This window comes from Neodiprion pinetum, chromosome 6 (assembly GCF_021155775.2).
Source record: "Neodiprion pinetum isolate iyNeoPine1 chromosome 6, iyNeoPine1.2, whole genome shotgun sequence".
Classification (NCBI taxonomy): Eukaryota; Metazoa; Arthropoda; class Insecta; order Hymenoptera; family Diprionidae; genus Neodiprion; species Neodiprion pinetum.
In genome coordinates this window covers 22,467,141-22,483,050 of record NC_060237.1, presented here as the reverse complement: position 1 = coordinate 22,483,050, position 15,910 = coordinate 22,467,141, and the positions used below count along the sequence as shown (strand labels likewise).

Here is a 15,910-nt window from a genome sequence, read left to right as displayed (position 1 = left end):
TCAGTTCTATCGAGAGTTGTTCTGTTCTTGGTGGTGATAAATCTATAACCACGAAGTAAATGAGCGCGTTATCCCTCTCCGAGAAGACAAGCCATTTTCTCTGTCAACGGAAGACGAAGGCCAAATACACTGATCTCATCCACAAGGTTCGTTGAATCCCAACTTGACCGTCAAAGTGGTGAAATTCTATGGTACGAAATGAACAAAGATGGGAATAATTTATCGAGCCGTCGGTGACGACAAACATCAGTCGTCGTTATGCACTGCTCTATTCTGCCGATTAACCGCACCTCTATTTGCTTCGTTCGCCTCGCATAAGCTACTGCAGGAAGGTAGTCGCTATATTACACAACTATAACCATCGAGTTTGACTTGTAAGTCATCCAAGCCACATGCCACCCTTCGTAACTCACAATCAGTTTGAGCCGTCGTCGCCAAAGGGGGGCCTGTTCGATGGAGAATAGTTCTATCGATCGTCAACTTCTATACATCTGCAGGGTAAGAAAGGCAACGTAGTTCCGAGGAACTTTGCCCCCAACTAAAAACTTCGACATATCCTCGAGGATGAAGGCAGTTTCAGTTACTCTCGTTTTAAGTACCGTCACGCAAAATTTACTACGCTTCACGATCACTCAGTCGTTCAGAAAATAACTATTGCATTGTTGTTAAAGTGCTATATTCGTGGGATATTATTTTAAGGATTCCGAATAAGAGGCTGCTAAGTGAATGCTGATTAAAGAAAAACTAAAGCTCGCTTACATCGAAGGACTGGGCGTAAATTCATCTATTTTTATTTTATTCATCGGCCGAATCTTTAACTCAACAAAAGAAACACTTAACAAGAACAACATCGATATTGTTCAACGGACTCAAGGTTCGTATATAGACGTTTTCGTTGTTGTTAGGCAGTGAAATCATTCGAACATTTTCAAGTATGAGATGAATAATTTATCCCTGGCTAGACTGGCGACGAGCCGCCGGATCTGTTGGGACGATTAGATCGAAGGGCGTCAGAGGCGGTGATCGAATTCATCTCGAGCGAGGGATTTTTCTTCATTGTAAATTCCGGAATGGTAGTATCAGGATTTGGACCCGACCCAAACTGAGGTCGTCGTGATTGGTCAGGTCGCAGAGTCGCCAATCCTGGAAGAGGTTTATGAAGGAAGTTTCTTCTTCCTCGTCTCGCCGTGCGCAGAATTACAGCCAGAGTTGGCCGGATCGAAACAATACGCTATAAGAGTCAGCAAAACTCTCGAGCATATACGACGATAAAAGACAATGGAGGAATCCTGCGTTAATCCGGCATCCGGAGAATATGACTGCCGAGTAAGGCCGCGAGAGTAAAGAATTCGAGATCCGGATCTGGCGGATCAAATCTGCCTCGCAATATCAGCTCCCACTTCTAATACGTACCCAAAACGCGGATTTCGGCTTAAAATACAACTACACGTGCGGCTTATTATCCAACGTGACGGTTGTACCGTCTAGTCGCATGGCTAGGTATGAGTTGACGAGTCACCGAGTCGCCAACTTTCGAGTAAACAAACAGTTCGCTATTCCCATGGTGCTAATCAGGAACTTTGACGGCTCTGACATTAAATATATCGCTTCGCACACTTCGCGTATAGTGCTGTAACGATTTGCCTGCCCGACAAAGCATACATGCGATCATAGATGTACCTACCCAGTGGTCAGATTATGTCCAGGCACAAGGATCGTGTCGGTTAGCTTAGGACTAACCCTGCTGAATTAATTCATGCCACGAGAGTCGGAGTTTCGTACATCAGCAGCATCTGTCTCCGGATTTGTCTACAACAGGTTCGCGGGCTAATTATCATTGGCCGAAAAAGAAAAAAAAAAAAACTGCCAGTATATACGTACAGTATATTTGTCACAGTGACGAATTGAAATCCTGAATACAATAATTTAACCTATCCTCGAACGCGTCGTCGAGATTAATGCCGCGAGTGCAATGAATCGAGCCGATATCTACCCACTTCGGCAGAAGCAATAGCCGTTGAAATTTGCTCGAACAAGGCCCATCTATCGGATTCGGTGATATTCTACGAACCTTTGTCACCCGAAGGCACTTACGAATTAGTAGATTTCGCCAAGGTCTAAATTGTAACCTTCGTCCCCGCCGAATGCCACAGACTCAGCTGACGTAAGTTCCAGATTGACGCGCCTGTACATCATGGCTTCTCTGATTAATCAATTAGACACTCCCAACTTTCCATTTGGCCGAGGACGTAAAAAACTCGAAGCAATCACTACCACTCCTGAGCATCCCGGTACCTACTAAAAAACTCTTTCTCTAGATTAAATTACGCGAAGATTATACTCCGGTATGATTGAGTCTCAACTTCGAGCAATTGATTTGAAAAGTAGAGGTAAACGGAAAGAGATGCACGCCGGATGATCGAGGGTAGTAATTTGGTCGTGGTCTATTTCCACTGCGCATATAACAAATTGGCCCGCGAGATAACGCCACTGTATTCGTGTTCCCGTGTGTGTGTAATTGGAATTGAGCTCAGGTAAATGGCTACCTGGATATACATCTTGCCAGATTAGTCGGTGCTGTTCCCCTCCACGAATTTGTTGAAACTCAAAGGACTACCGAAAGGACATATCGTAGGGATTGGTGTGGTTGACATGTCGGCGAGTTAAAGCCCAAAGCGAAGACGAAGTTGATGCTTGTAGTTAAAGGTGCAATCGGTCCACAAATCAAAGTACAAAGTTACTAATTAATATCCGCGGTTACACTTTGAAACTTGCATCGAATTCAGCGTTGAGGAGAGGCGAGAGTTGGAATTATTGCAAGCGTTGAACGTACATCGAAGAGCGTAGAAAATTGAAGAATTATTGAAGCACGTGTGCCGTTTACAGCATAAAAGCGTAAATTGCCTCACGTTTCGACACCGGTGGAATTTGGTTTTTACGTGAATACCCAATTCGCCTCTGTAAATACCGTAATTCATCACTCAGTTTTTTACTATACCACGCTACAGTTTCGGGTGCCGTGAGCTTGCGGTGAATTTTTAGAAGGCCTTGGGTAACTGCAGAGTAAAACATTGCACTGCTCTAATATTTCACAGTTTTTTATATTTCTTTCGTATTTAAGTGAGCCGTCTTGAAGCCGAACGACTGTGACGATTCCGTGCTGGACAATAAAAAGCGATACAGAGCATACAGGCTTTCAACTTCTGTGGTAATATCAACGCTGCGTGCGTTGATATATATGATACCACGAGAAAATTCCTCTTCATCGTGAGTGAGTCCTTGCCCTAGATAGTCAGACTGCACGACCAGAGAACGATGTGCATATCTGCGATGTTTCATTGTAATGTATTCAAAAAGGAACTGCCAAAATATACGCCCGACGCGCCACGAACCCATGTGGGTATTTAATGAACGGGTGGTTAGAGGTTAGAGCAGAGAAAGCTCCGAAACGGCACCGGCTGGGCGCACAGGGGTTGTTAATTAATTATTTACGACTGTCGACATTAACGGACATGCGTTTAACGATCGGGCCCAAAAATTAAGCCTCCCGATAACGCGGATTTGAAAAGGAGCCTCAAACCGCTTCGGCCAAGGTACATGACGGGGCCGAGATAACAAATGACGACCGTCCCACGCGGTCCGCGGTTTCTAAGGGTGAAAATATCTCCTGGGCAAGATTCCAGGATTTAAAAAATTGCGAGATGGTTTTGAAGGGGGCGTCAGGAGGCGAGGAAGCGCGATGATTGATTGGCCATTTTTATCCAAGAACCATTATACGCCGTACAGTATAGCCACGCACGGTATCCGACTTATATTGTTCCTCCGCAGTTATTCATGATCGACAACTGCGCGGACGACTGGCGAATCGCGATGACCTGGCAACGAATCTCCCAGATATCCATCGAGCTGATCATCTGCGCGATACACCCCATTCCTGGCGAGTATTACTTCCTGTGGACGACCAAGCTGGCAAACAAGGGCGGCGACATAGGCTCGAAATGGGTCCCCTACGACGTCACCCTGTCGCTACCGATGTTCCTAAGGCTCTATCTAATCTGCCGGGTGATGCTCCTGCACTCGAAACTCTTCACCGACGCCTCGTCGAGGAGCATAGGCGCCCTGAATCGGATCAATTTCAACACCAGGTTTGTTCTGAAGACCCTGATGACCATCTGCCCGGGGACCGTGTTGTTGGTTTTCATGGTGTCCCTATGGATAATCGCTTCGTGGACGCTGCGGCAGTGCGAAAGGTATGTGCCGAATTATTTATCGCCTCCGTAAACCCCCGCGCTTTGCCCCCCGCAAAGCAGCTCGCGCATTCCACGCTTCTACCCATCCGTGTTCCCAAGGGTCGCTCAAGGTCGCCATTCCGGTACCGCAATTTTTAAACTCTCACGGTATATGACGCCGGGCTGCGAGGTTCTTATTTTCCGGATGGTTTTTCGCAAAAAATTTTAAACCGATATACCGCGCAAGGGTTAGGTTAGAGCTACGTTGGCTTTCAAGTGCTCAACTCGGAACCATCGGGTGTATTAGCTGTTGCTATTGGGAAAAAGGGTAAGCGGTGCTTTTTTCACCTTTCACCCTTTCTGGTCTCTTGTTCTTTGCCTACGGTCAAACCGCCGTAAATTCCGCGTCTAACAAAAAATTCTACCATCGTAGAACGGATCATTAGTTTCCCCCCACCGTGAACATAATAGGCGAAACAACGAGCTTTTACGCCTCTGACGTAACTTTGCGAGAAGAAAATTGATGTACGTTCACTGCAAAGAACGTTTCTTCCTTGTTTCTTTTCATTTTTTTTTTTTTGTTTTCGTCCAATTTGAATACCTATCTAACAGCATTCACGAAGTCTCAAAGAATCACTTTAAATTGGAATGTCTTGCCGGAATTTTCCTGCTAGGAATTTTCCCTCGAGTCGAGATTATAAGAGATTCAATCTTGGAATAGGTACAACAGATTCCATGGGTGGTGGTGGGTGAACAAAAAAAATATCTCATCATTTTTTCAAGCACTACTTTTCACAGATTTCGTGTCTCGTGGGACGCGATTCAGTAATCGAGTTTGTCAAGATCAGTTTACAACGTTCAAGTATTCAATAATGCGAAATTCGGGACATATGACACTTTTTCCTCGTAGTCAAACACATTTATGCAAGCGTCGACGAAAGCATATTTTAAATGAAAAAAAAACAGACAGCGCGTTCGAAAAACATGAATCAAAGAACTCTGACATTTTATTAATGTAATCATAGAGTTCTGGCATTTTGTGATACGTGATTAAAAATGAGGGGAATATGATTATCGTATTCTTTGCCCGTTTCTTAAAACGCAATCTTTCGCAAAACTTGACAGACTCCTCGCGACAGTTTAATTGTTGATATTTTCGCACTTCAAAAAACGAGGCAATTACCGTAACGAATCTAATTTCAATACTGAATACTTTAATTAACAGCACAATTCTTCGAAATGTTCGTATTCTCTACAAGCCATTGTCCGAAACGCGAGCTGAGGATCATGCTGGTACCTAACCTTCCGAAACGATACCACTGAGAGCCTCGTGGAAAATATACGAACGGCGAACAAGACCCTGGTTAATTAGAGGTAGCCGCACGTGGGTGTTGTTGATCCGCAAAACAAGATTCTCGGAAAGCGTAGGTGTACTCGTACTAGGGATGAATCGAGTGTCAAATCTGGTACACGCGCCTAGTTATCCGCGTAGTTCATTGTTCCCTATTGATTCATATCGTTCATACAACGATTCGAACCCATAGAAAGTATGGTTATAAAGAATTTTATTGCCAAACGTGACCGAAACTTTTTTCACTGCGATAATCCTGTCAACCCGACTACCTACCCCAATAATCGCGATTCCTAGTTATTTTTATCGGGTCCAACCTTTCGCGTCCGGGATAGATTCACGGCCATAAAAACGAGCCTACACCTTTTTTCTATTGCCGGACCTTTTTGCACCTCGTTTCTTTTACTTTTCCCGTTTTTTTTTTTTTTTTTTTTTTTTGTTTTGAGCAGGGACGGGTGGGGGATGAAAATGATCGTTCTCGGCTGTGGCGGGATCCCGATAACGGAAAGCTTCACCGACCTTATCACACGTCGAGCTCGCATCGGGAACGGTTTTTCCGGAAACGTTCGCTCGGTCGTAATGATTAATCGACGATAACGAAGACAGGTACATACCTACCTTACTTGTCCGGCAGTCACCTCCCGCCACCCTGGGGCACGGAAAACACCTTACAGCATCCGCCCGCACCTCCTCTTGACCCCCGTAAGTGACGAGATATCACCTACCGCTTCTGGACGACACTGATCGCTGCCACGACGCGACGCCTCAAACGAGAGAGAAACTCGTCACGAAACACAGCGTGCACAAAACTTTTCACCACAATAATTACCTCTCGCACAAGTTGAAAAGCTCTGAATAACATTATTCAGCTGCATGACGCCGCAATTTGCACGTACGCGGTGTGTCCATATTGCTTTGACGCAGCGATGACACGGTCGAAACTTGGAAGAACATTTCACAGTCGCGCGATGCGAACAATGCCACCAGGCAAGTCTGCGTCCGTTGTGTCTACCTCACAGAGGGCTAATTGAATCCAATAACGGAAGTGCCAAGCGTCCTTTACCCGGTTGTTTGTTTCCGTGAAACTGCAGTGTACGAGCTAGCAGCGAGCTTACGCCCAACACACACACGCACGCACACACGCACACACAGCTTCGTTGTTAACGCGCTCGCGTCCTCGGTACACCAACTGCGAAGCGTCTGTTGACGGCACAACAACGCGGATCGGTGCGAGCGAGTTACGCGACTAAGAAACTGTCAGGTACACCGGCTGCTAAATTTGTGTGTCGAGCGCGTTCGAACGTTGAAATACAATACCGGTGGAATTACGTACCTGCAGGGCACCAAGTACGTACATAGGTACGGTGTATCGCTGCCTCGATAGCTCAGAGTGCTCTGGATGTGTGCGGACCCTTATCGCGGAGGCAACACCGCTGCCCGCGTCACTCGGGCTCGAACACGAGGGCGCGACGAGATTCCAGTATCTTCGTGTAATCTTTGCCCACGGAACCGTCGACCCACCACCCCCCTTAACTCTATTCTCAATGTCTATTCAATACTTCGATAAATGTCCTCCCCGCGATGTCAGCCGATCTGTATACCTATTCGAACGAACAGTTATGAGCAGGGACCCTTTAACGAAGGACGGAGCCAATCGTAGGGAATTCTTGAGATCCGAATTACCCTTTATAAATGGGAGCGGAAATGGGTTGCTCCTCCTTTTCTATTTGCTCTCTCTCTCTCTCTCTCTCTCACTAATTAATGAGGTGTTTTCAAGGAATGACCACCAGGGAAGAGGCGCGTTTTACCTGTGATACGAGAGAATATGGTCTTCGGGATGTACGGCATTGTTTGAAACTGATTACCTTGCATCGGCAAAGGTGATTCGAACCCAGCCATGGTTATCAATTTACTGTCAAGACTCGGTGGGCGTGGAACCAATGTGAACTCGGGTTCGACGAAATCATTACTCACGGCAATGCAACGTCGTACCTGCCTTATATCTCGGAGTCTCGACCTTCCGAACTCTCTCTCTACTTGAGAGACGAAAGTTTGAACGATAACGCGGTGAAACTGTTGCGGTTTTCTTTCCCGGCGTCTTCGCGCAACTGTCAGCGACGTGGTTTGTGAAAATAGTGCAAAAGTAGTCATTGCAGTTAACCAACGTTGCGAAATCGTTGCGGCGTTTTACGTTCCGGAATGACTCGGCACCTGGAGGCGTCGGAGTTTTGCAGTCAGAACTTCCGTTACTTTTTGCATCCGGTTCATTGCCTTTAGATTTACTTCGCTACTAAAGTGGAGAATTATTATACGGTTTCGAATACAGGTTTATGCGCGCAAAAGAGTGTAACACGTAGCCGACGTATATGGGTCGTTAAATTCAGGGAGGCAACGCGCGAGATTATTACCGCCACAGTTGCGAGTAGGAAAATGTATAATTTAGTATGCGACACAGATTTTCGAGGTGGTCATATCTCGTCCTTTCCTCTCACATCCTTGCTCGTCACTTATCAATCATGCATGAAGATTATGAGCGTAAGTGTACGCTGCGAAATTCATCACGGTAAAAGGTGTTTGGACGTTTTATATATTATTTGCACTATTGACTGCATTATACATGTTCAACCATTGGGCGGAAAGCCCGTTATAGACAGAGTTAAAAAATTGCTCAACATACTATTGAGTGTTTATCCGTACACAGCCTTGCCTTGAATAATAATTGTATGTCGCATGGATCGACGCGTGCATACAAATATTATTTTAGGCAAAAATTCAATATTTCGCCGTCTACTTAGTAAATTGTGCGACTCGTATATATATTATATATACATATACATGAAAATTTCTGTACGCCCATGATGTGTAGCTGAATAATAGTGCATGTATCCTGTGAAAAAAAATATCACGAGTTCCGAAAGCCGGATTTCTATCTGTTTCGGAGTCGAAATAACACGCGAGTTCTAACAATTTCCCTGCAAAACTTTAATCAAGCAATCATATACGATGGTATAGTATGTTATCCATACTACACGGAAGCTGTAACTGGAGTATGAAATATCTTGACCGGAGCCGGATGAGACATCGATCTTTTTTCCGCCGGGCATAAAGAGAGATGAGATAAAACGAAATGACGGTGGAATAAGCGTCGCATTTATTGTACGTCGTGTAATACTTGTTGGCAAAAACATTTTTATTTCATAGCAGAATAATAGAGCGTTAATAATTCGCTGCACGGCAAAACGCGTCCACCGCTTTATATGCTACAACTAGAGTCGTGCGATTGATCGATGGATCGAAATTTCAATTAATCGATCGATCACGCACTCCTGCTTGCAACGTCGATCAAGGCGTACGTTCTTCGCTTAGGTTCGCGTCTGACTGCAGACAGCGAACTACAACCGTAGGGAAAATCTACTCATTCCATTTCCACCCTCATTTTGCTCTTCCCGAATACTTTCATGCCCATTTTTAACAGCAAATGAGCACATGAAAATTAATGTGGGGTCTTGCTTCATTTCCCATTTTCCCCGCCAGTAGAGTCGATCGCGGTTTTTTATTTCGCATGCGAAATATACTTGTAAAAATATATTCGAGCCCTGTGATATTTCCTATTTGAATATTACTTGTTAAGCTATTTGACCACGTGTTATTTTGACTTCACCATGTTGTTTTGTCTTGTATTATCGTATCGCAGCTATACACAGAGCTACGTACCTTGAGCTACCCCTGCAGCATATATTGGTCCTACAATGTTGATGTTCCTCCGTACCTGCAGATTGAGCTTTTGAAAATTACTCGGTGTACGAAGAGCCCCAATGCTAGCCAACATATTTTACTCGTAAGCTAAGAACACTCACTCACAATCAGGAATGGACGCAATGAATGCTTTGCGCAGGGGGAACGATTGTGTTTCATTACCCCTTTTGAAATTCCGTTTAAAATGTGCGCATTTATCTTTTAGTTTCGCATCCTCAAGGTGAAATTCGATCCTCAGGCTTCACAAATTCTCAATTAGCCAAAACAAATTTGATCATATTAAAGAGAAGGGTCAAAGATGTGCTCGGAGAAGGTTAAGTCATTATCAAGCGTGGAGGTGATTTTAAAACGAGGTAAGACGAAGTCGGGCCAAAGGACGGAGCGAGGTTCATTTTCTTTTCAGTCTTATTAACTAAAATTAATGAAACTTTCACCAGAACGGCGCAATATTACTTGAAACTTTTTTCATTTGATTCTACTCCCGCCAGAAATGAGTACCTGTCGTGGCGACAGAATAATTTCATCGAGAAAACGCGCGTCGTAAAATCTGACACGAACGAGAGCGCGTGCGGATTTTTTTTTTGACTAGGTACAATTTCCGCTTCGTTCCGGATTCCGTTAAGCTCTTTTTATTTCGTCTTTTTTTTTTTTTTTGATTCCTCTGGCTTCCTACAGGGTAAAACCGTATAAAGCATTTGCGATTTCACGAGGCCCGTACACAATTCAGCCGTAAAGGAATGAAGCGGAATGTAAGAAATTACAAAAAGCACAATAAGAATGTAAAAGAAAGGAAAATAAGTGAAGCTTGCCTTGCCAGCGAGAGTCCACGGATAGAAGGAGTCCACAGGCACTTTAGAATATTTCTTCCTTTCACAGCGTAATGCGGAGAGTTGAGACTGGCTATACGAGGGTGAGCGGAAAAGCCGGAACTAATAAAGGAAAAAGTTTCGTCTCGGATGAATGTATCGATTAAATTTTCGCGGGTTTCTCCCCGAATCGATTCGCGAACATCGACAAACACCCTGCAAGACGTGTCTTTACTACCTACGTTCCGCTATTGAATATTTACTACACACCTATTCGGCACTACAAACTTTTTCATCAGCACGCACGTCACACTTTTTTCATTCCGAGGGCTTCACAAAGTACGAAAACGAGTTTTGCATGTTCTCTAATCAGGTTTTGGTCCGTCCCTGTTTCGCATTCATTTATTTTTGAACACAGCTCGAATTCATCCTTCCATCTGATTCAGACTTCAGGGCATCGTTGAACCAGCGGCGGAGTTCCACTGGCCGAAAATCGAGTATCTCGCATACACCTGCAAGATGTGTGCATTGAACTCTATACCCAAACAGCGAACTCTTCGCAGGTTGTAGGAACCGTTAGACACTGTCGAATTGCACTCGGCAACCCGACCTTTTAACCCAGGGTCTACTTGACCTTTCATTGCGTTTACGATTTTACCATAAGATGCTGGCACAGGTGGCCAGAATTGATATCGTCTATAAAAATCGTGGGCACGAGGGTGTTGAGAAATTTTTATCGTATTTTCTTTCCGCTTCCATTTCACAATAGGATGGTTAAATCGAAAGAAACACACACCCTGGGTACGTTGCGCGCAAGCTGTTCAAAACCGTAGAGAAACAAGTAATACACTTCATTTTCCAATTTATTGCACACGGTGAAATGCATCTGATTGATGTCGATTATTTATTTATACGTACTATTTTGTTCGAGATCGTGAATGTTGTATCGCTGTCCCCTTGGCCTTGCGCTGATCTGTTTATCATCATATACTACTGAATGTACAATCGTCGAAACCAACTAATTGTCGCTTAAAAATTTCACGTATTCCTGATTTCCATCGAAACGTTGCCCGAGATGTCTGAATTATCATTTTTATTCTGTTCCAAGAGTTTCGAACAGCCGTCTCGTCATTTTCAAAATTGAATTACAATATACATTATCAGTTTAAGTACTCGTTCGCAAGCCAATTTAAAGTATGAATAAAAATCTACTTTGTATCCTCTGATTATTACAATCAACGCAAGATTGATGCGCTTGGTGGTAAAAAAATTTCAAATTTCCAGCCCTCTGATATATCGCGAGTCTGTTTACCTGATATATGACGTATTACAGCGCTGACGATATTAAATTTTCTTCATATCCCCTATTTTACTCGTTCATGAATGTTGAATGCGCTTATTTCACGTTCATTTTCGGCACACATGTACATATGTAAATTTGTGGCATCTTGACTGTTGACTTTGGTTATAATTCACTTACCTTATTCACCAACTTATACCCTTTATTTCTTCAATACCACTAGACGCCGCAATTTTATCTTGGCACATCAATTACTCGTTTCTGTTTTATTGCAATTGAGATGGTACGAAAGAAAGAAATAATTAAAATACAATTGATAATACATTTCTCAGATTCGAAATAGAGAAAGAAAAATATAATAAATAGATGAAGAATAAAACGAAAATTGAAACGAATAAAATTACCTCATCATATCTGGTACGGCGATAACGCGGTGAGACGAATAATGGAAAAAAGCAAAAGTGACGACCGTTTTAATCACGTTCATCGATCGTCGAGGCTATGCAGGCTTTTTGTAAGCAGAAAAATATTTGGATGGAACCTGTCAAACCCTAGTTCGATTTTAATGAACTCACGTCACTTGTCTGATCTCGAATTTGCGAAGGAAATTCAATCTCGAAAATTGAGGAAACAGCATCAAGGTTCGGCACGAGTACTCTCAAAAAACACTTTCAAGTCTCAGCAAAACCCTGAATTTTTCAATACAGTCGGGACAGTAAACTGCCATTTATCTCTTTGAATTACGTTTGTATCACGCAGTGTAGCAATGCTGCACTTGGTCGATCGGATCTGGATTTATCCGACATGCGATAGGCAAGAACGTTGCTTGAGCGGTGTTATCAGCGTAGAAATCGAGGGAGTTATCCGCTCCGTAAACGTTACTGTAACCGTTAACCGGACAGCAAATCCCACCAGATGTGACCGCGATGTGTTGCAAGCCTTGCATCGCCGCAACGTAAAGCCCGCGTTATCGCCAGCCAATATAAGTACCGACTGCAATCCACGCTTCTCCAATCTTTCTCCGATCACCGATCTCCGTTTTGCTGACTTTGATCTGAACAGACTCGAGGAGTGTCAAGCTTAAACGAACCGATGAGAAGTCGGATATGTAAACTGCATTAGGGAAGTTTCTCATTCGCTTTCTTTTTTTTTTTTAATTTTTAAAGTCAGATCACGTCGCAATTTTCCGTTTCGAATAATTGGTCATCCCTGTGCGTGGTATCAAATCTTCGTTGATTATATAATTGATGGAAATTAGCCGTCGCAGACGATCATTCGTGAATAAATGTAAGAACTTTCCCGGTCGCACGTACCTCTGCCAGTTCAGTCTGGGGTGAAAAATAATTGATTCGATCCGTCTAGATACAGCTTCTCTCTCTCTCTCTGTATATATATATACATACCTATATGTATATACGTATAGATACATATATACATGCATTCGGATACGTACCAAGGCCATGTATAAATCTGAAATGAATACATCGCATGTCCGCCATTTAATGCGAGCTTCCGAAGAATTTGAGCAGCGTGGATTCTGAACATAAATCAAAACTGAGCTTGTATTCATGTAATTCTTCATCATTCGAATAATACAAAATCGCGGTATAATGTAATACGAATTTCAAAATACGAGACTTGGAAACGAATTGCAGCCGACAGATATGAATTGGGACGGAGATCGGAACCGGGATGATTTCGGATGGGTCACTTTTTTTTAGAAAAATAGAAACAGAAAAAAAAAACTTTTAGCCTATCAATTGCGGTAACGACTTATTTTCAATGTCAGGTAATTTGAACGCTTCGAAAGTAGCGGACATGACCAGATAAATTAAGGGAATTACCGAAATAAGTTAACTTTGCTACGGAGTAACTTCGGTTGAACGAACATCTAATAATGACAGAGCGTAAAATTACGTCCGCCATTACCCCAATGAGCTAGTCCGCCAAGGTCGCGTTGATTTTTCCCGTTCAAGTACGGTAACATCAATTCATCTAATGTAGCTTTTGTTCGTATTCTGGGTCCTTTTTGAGGGGCCCAGGACCAACTATCACGAAGCAGGAATGAACCTGCGGTTTTCACATCATTCGTCCCTCTCTCTACTCTAGTTTCTAGAATACCAATATAAATTGAATTACCCGATTCATGGCCAAAGCTTGTATCCGAGATTAAAATCTGTCCAATGTAAAGCTATTCTCCCTAAATCATTCACTGCACGTATAGCACAGCGCATAGTTACTTTTGTCTGTAGATTCATTGACCGATAAGGTTTTAAATCCAGTACACAGCTAAACAATAACGTCCAGTTATACATCCAGTCGATATATGATAATTTATATCTACAATAATAATTTCCATACGTAGGACAAATAGGACTCGCGGTGTGTTTGGAGAGACTTGAACGTTTAACCAGGCTGAATATGAAGTAAATTGAATGACAATTTCAATATGAATGTAGGCGTTGTACAAGTAACGCGGTGGCCATCGGCATAGATTAACTGGCCAACTTCCACGTCTCGTTCGTACAACATAATTGGTCCGAATTCATATTCAAAGTTGCCTTCGTTGCGAAGTACGTACATGCATACATGTGCATACCGTATGTGAGAGTTAACTTTAAAATCATGCCGTCCGAAACGACGCCTGCTCAAATTCGAATACGAATAAAAATCGAGGCAAGGTAAAAAAAAAATATGCACGTATTAAAACGATAGGACGCAACAGATTTTCGGGAACCAGACATATGCGTTTGAATTTGGGTTACATGAGGTCTGATCAATCAGTAGGAGGCAATTTTCCCGCGAGAGACGAAGTTCTGGGATGTCGTTGTCGATCGGATATTCGAGAAAGAAAAAAAAACCAGGGAGCATCGGGGATCGGCGAAAGCATACGCGTAGAGAGGTGTAAAAATTGATTGGGAAGGGGGTGGGGGGAAAAGGAGAAGTTGAGACGGAGACGGTGACGGAGAGACGAAGGGGAGAAACGGCGGTGCGGACGAGGGAATGAAAATAACGAGAACGAAATAAAGATATCAATCAAGGCGTGTCGATGTCGTGGCGTTGTCGTGTGTGCACCGGCCTCTATATCCACCTGCAGGTTCCACGACGAGGAGCATGGAAATCTACTCAACTCCATGTGGCTGATCGCGATCACCTTTCTCTGCGTCGGATACGGCGACATCGTTCCCAGCACCTACGGAGGACGAGGAATAACTCTCACCTGCGGCATGATGGTAAGTCCTTTCTCTTCCGACAAGGAGAACTTCGGGCCTCTGCAGAGGCGAGAACCAAGGACCCTCACGCATGGTCGCCGACGTCGCTACCCTTGCGCGAAAGCCACGACTGCCACGAAAGACGCGTGCGATAGCGTAATTTCGAAACATTTCTCCCGAGTACTGTTTGTAGGGCGAACGGTCGAGTCGAACCCTCGATTATGCAGGAAACTCTTAGTCTGGGATCTAATTGCCGTACCTAATTCGGGAAAATAGCGAGGTGGATGACTGTCGTGAAGTACTGCTCGTGATCGCTCTTTTGATTTTTCATTATCGTTGAGGAGTAGGAGAAATTAAGTTTTTGTACGAGTAATCACAACGACACGGAATTAGTATCGTGTTTCCGACTCGGCGAAGTAAACTCGTACCGACCCCCTCATAATTCGAACGAACTTTATCGATACACCGAAAACTAGTTTCCTGTTATATCGGATCATCTCAACGTCGAGAACATATAAGAGACTTTTTTATTTCTTACTTGAGGTACGTATTGGTATATACATAGAATGACCCTTTATGACGAGTTTCTTCCGCGCCAGTCGTGGACTTGTAGACGTTTATTCTGGCCAATGCGCAACGAGAGATTCGCGGTAAGTGGTTTATCCATGAATACTTAACAGCCCACATGTGTTCACCCTGGTATACCGATCGCGTACAAGTGTCTATGGAAATGCATTAAGGTATTCTCCGTTCGTAAACACGTGAAAATACCGTCTCGACGGTCGACATTCATCTCCGAGTGTTCTGCCTGTGATTAAAAGGACCTTGTCCGCACTCGTCGCCAGTCACATCTGCCCTGCGTCTTTTATCCTCGGTTAGCGAGGATTCAATTTGTCCGCCTTTTTCGTAGGGAATCTCGGCGACTGCTCGTACATTTCACAACCGTCAGTATCACCCCATGTTTCATCTTCGAAATTCATGATTTATTCAACAGAGCGCCTAAAATCTGTACGCACCTGTACCGTCTTCCGTCACGCTTACCAACGAGCGAATTAGAGATCTTGTTTTTCTTCTCCAACGATGGTAGCAATGGAAGTAAAATTCCAGTGAGACTCTTCAGTGCCACGAGTGGTAATTTTTTTATTTTATCACTGAGAATTTTTATCGTATCGTTGTCGCGAAGCTCTGGACATTCGCACCTTTAACCGTCGCGGCGAAACAGGGTTTCTGAAAATGCGAAACGAACACGTTAAACT

The 15,910-nt window shown here is 43.7% G+C and overlaps 1 protein-coding gene and 1 long non-coding RNA gene across 4 annotated transcripts in view; one reads left to right on the top strand and one right to left on the bottom strand.

Moving 5' to 3' along the window:
• Window positions 1-6,802, bottom strand: part of LOC124221992 (uncharacterized) — a 167,386-nt gene extending 160,584 nt beyond the window's left edge. The window contains exon 1 of the long non-coding RNA XR_006883910.2: window positions 6,199-6,802. This is a non-coding gene — a long non-coding RNA (uncharacterized lncRNA). The remainder of the gene's footprint in view (window positions 1-6,198) is intronic.
• Window positions 1-15,910, top strand: part of SK (small conductance calcium-activated potassium channel) — a 171,390-nt gene that overhangs the window by 144,150 nt on the left and 11,330 nt on the right. For all 3 annotated transcript variants that reach the window (XM_046632477.2, XM_046632478.2, XM_046632479.2), the window contains one exon: window positions 3,829-4,250. In XM_046632477.2, the coding sequence (XP_046488433.1) occupies window positions 3,829-4,250 (422 nt within the window). The remainder of the gene's footprint in view (window positions 1-3,828; window positions 4,251-15,910) is intronic.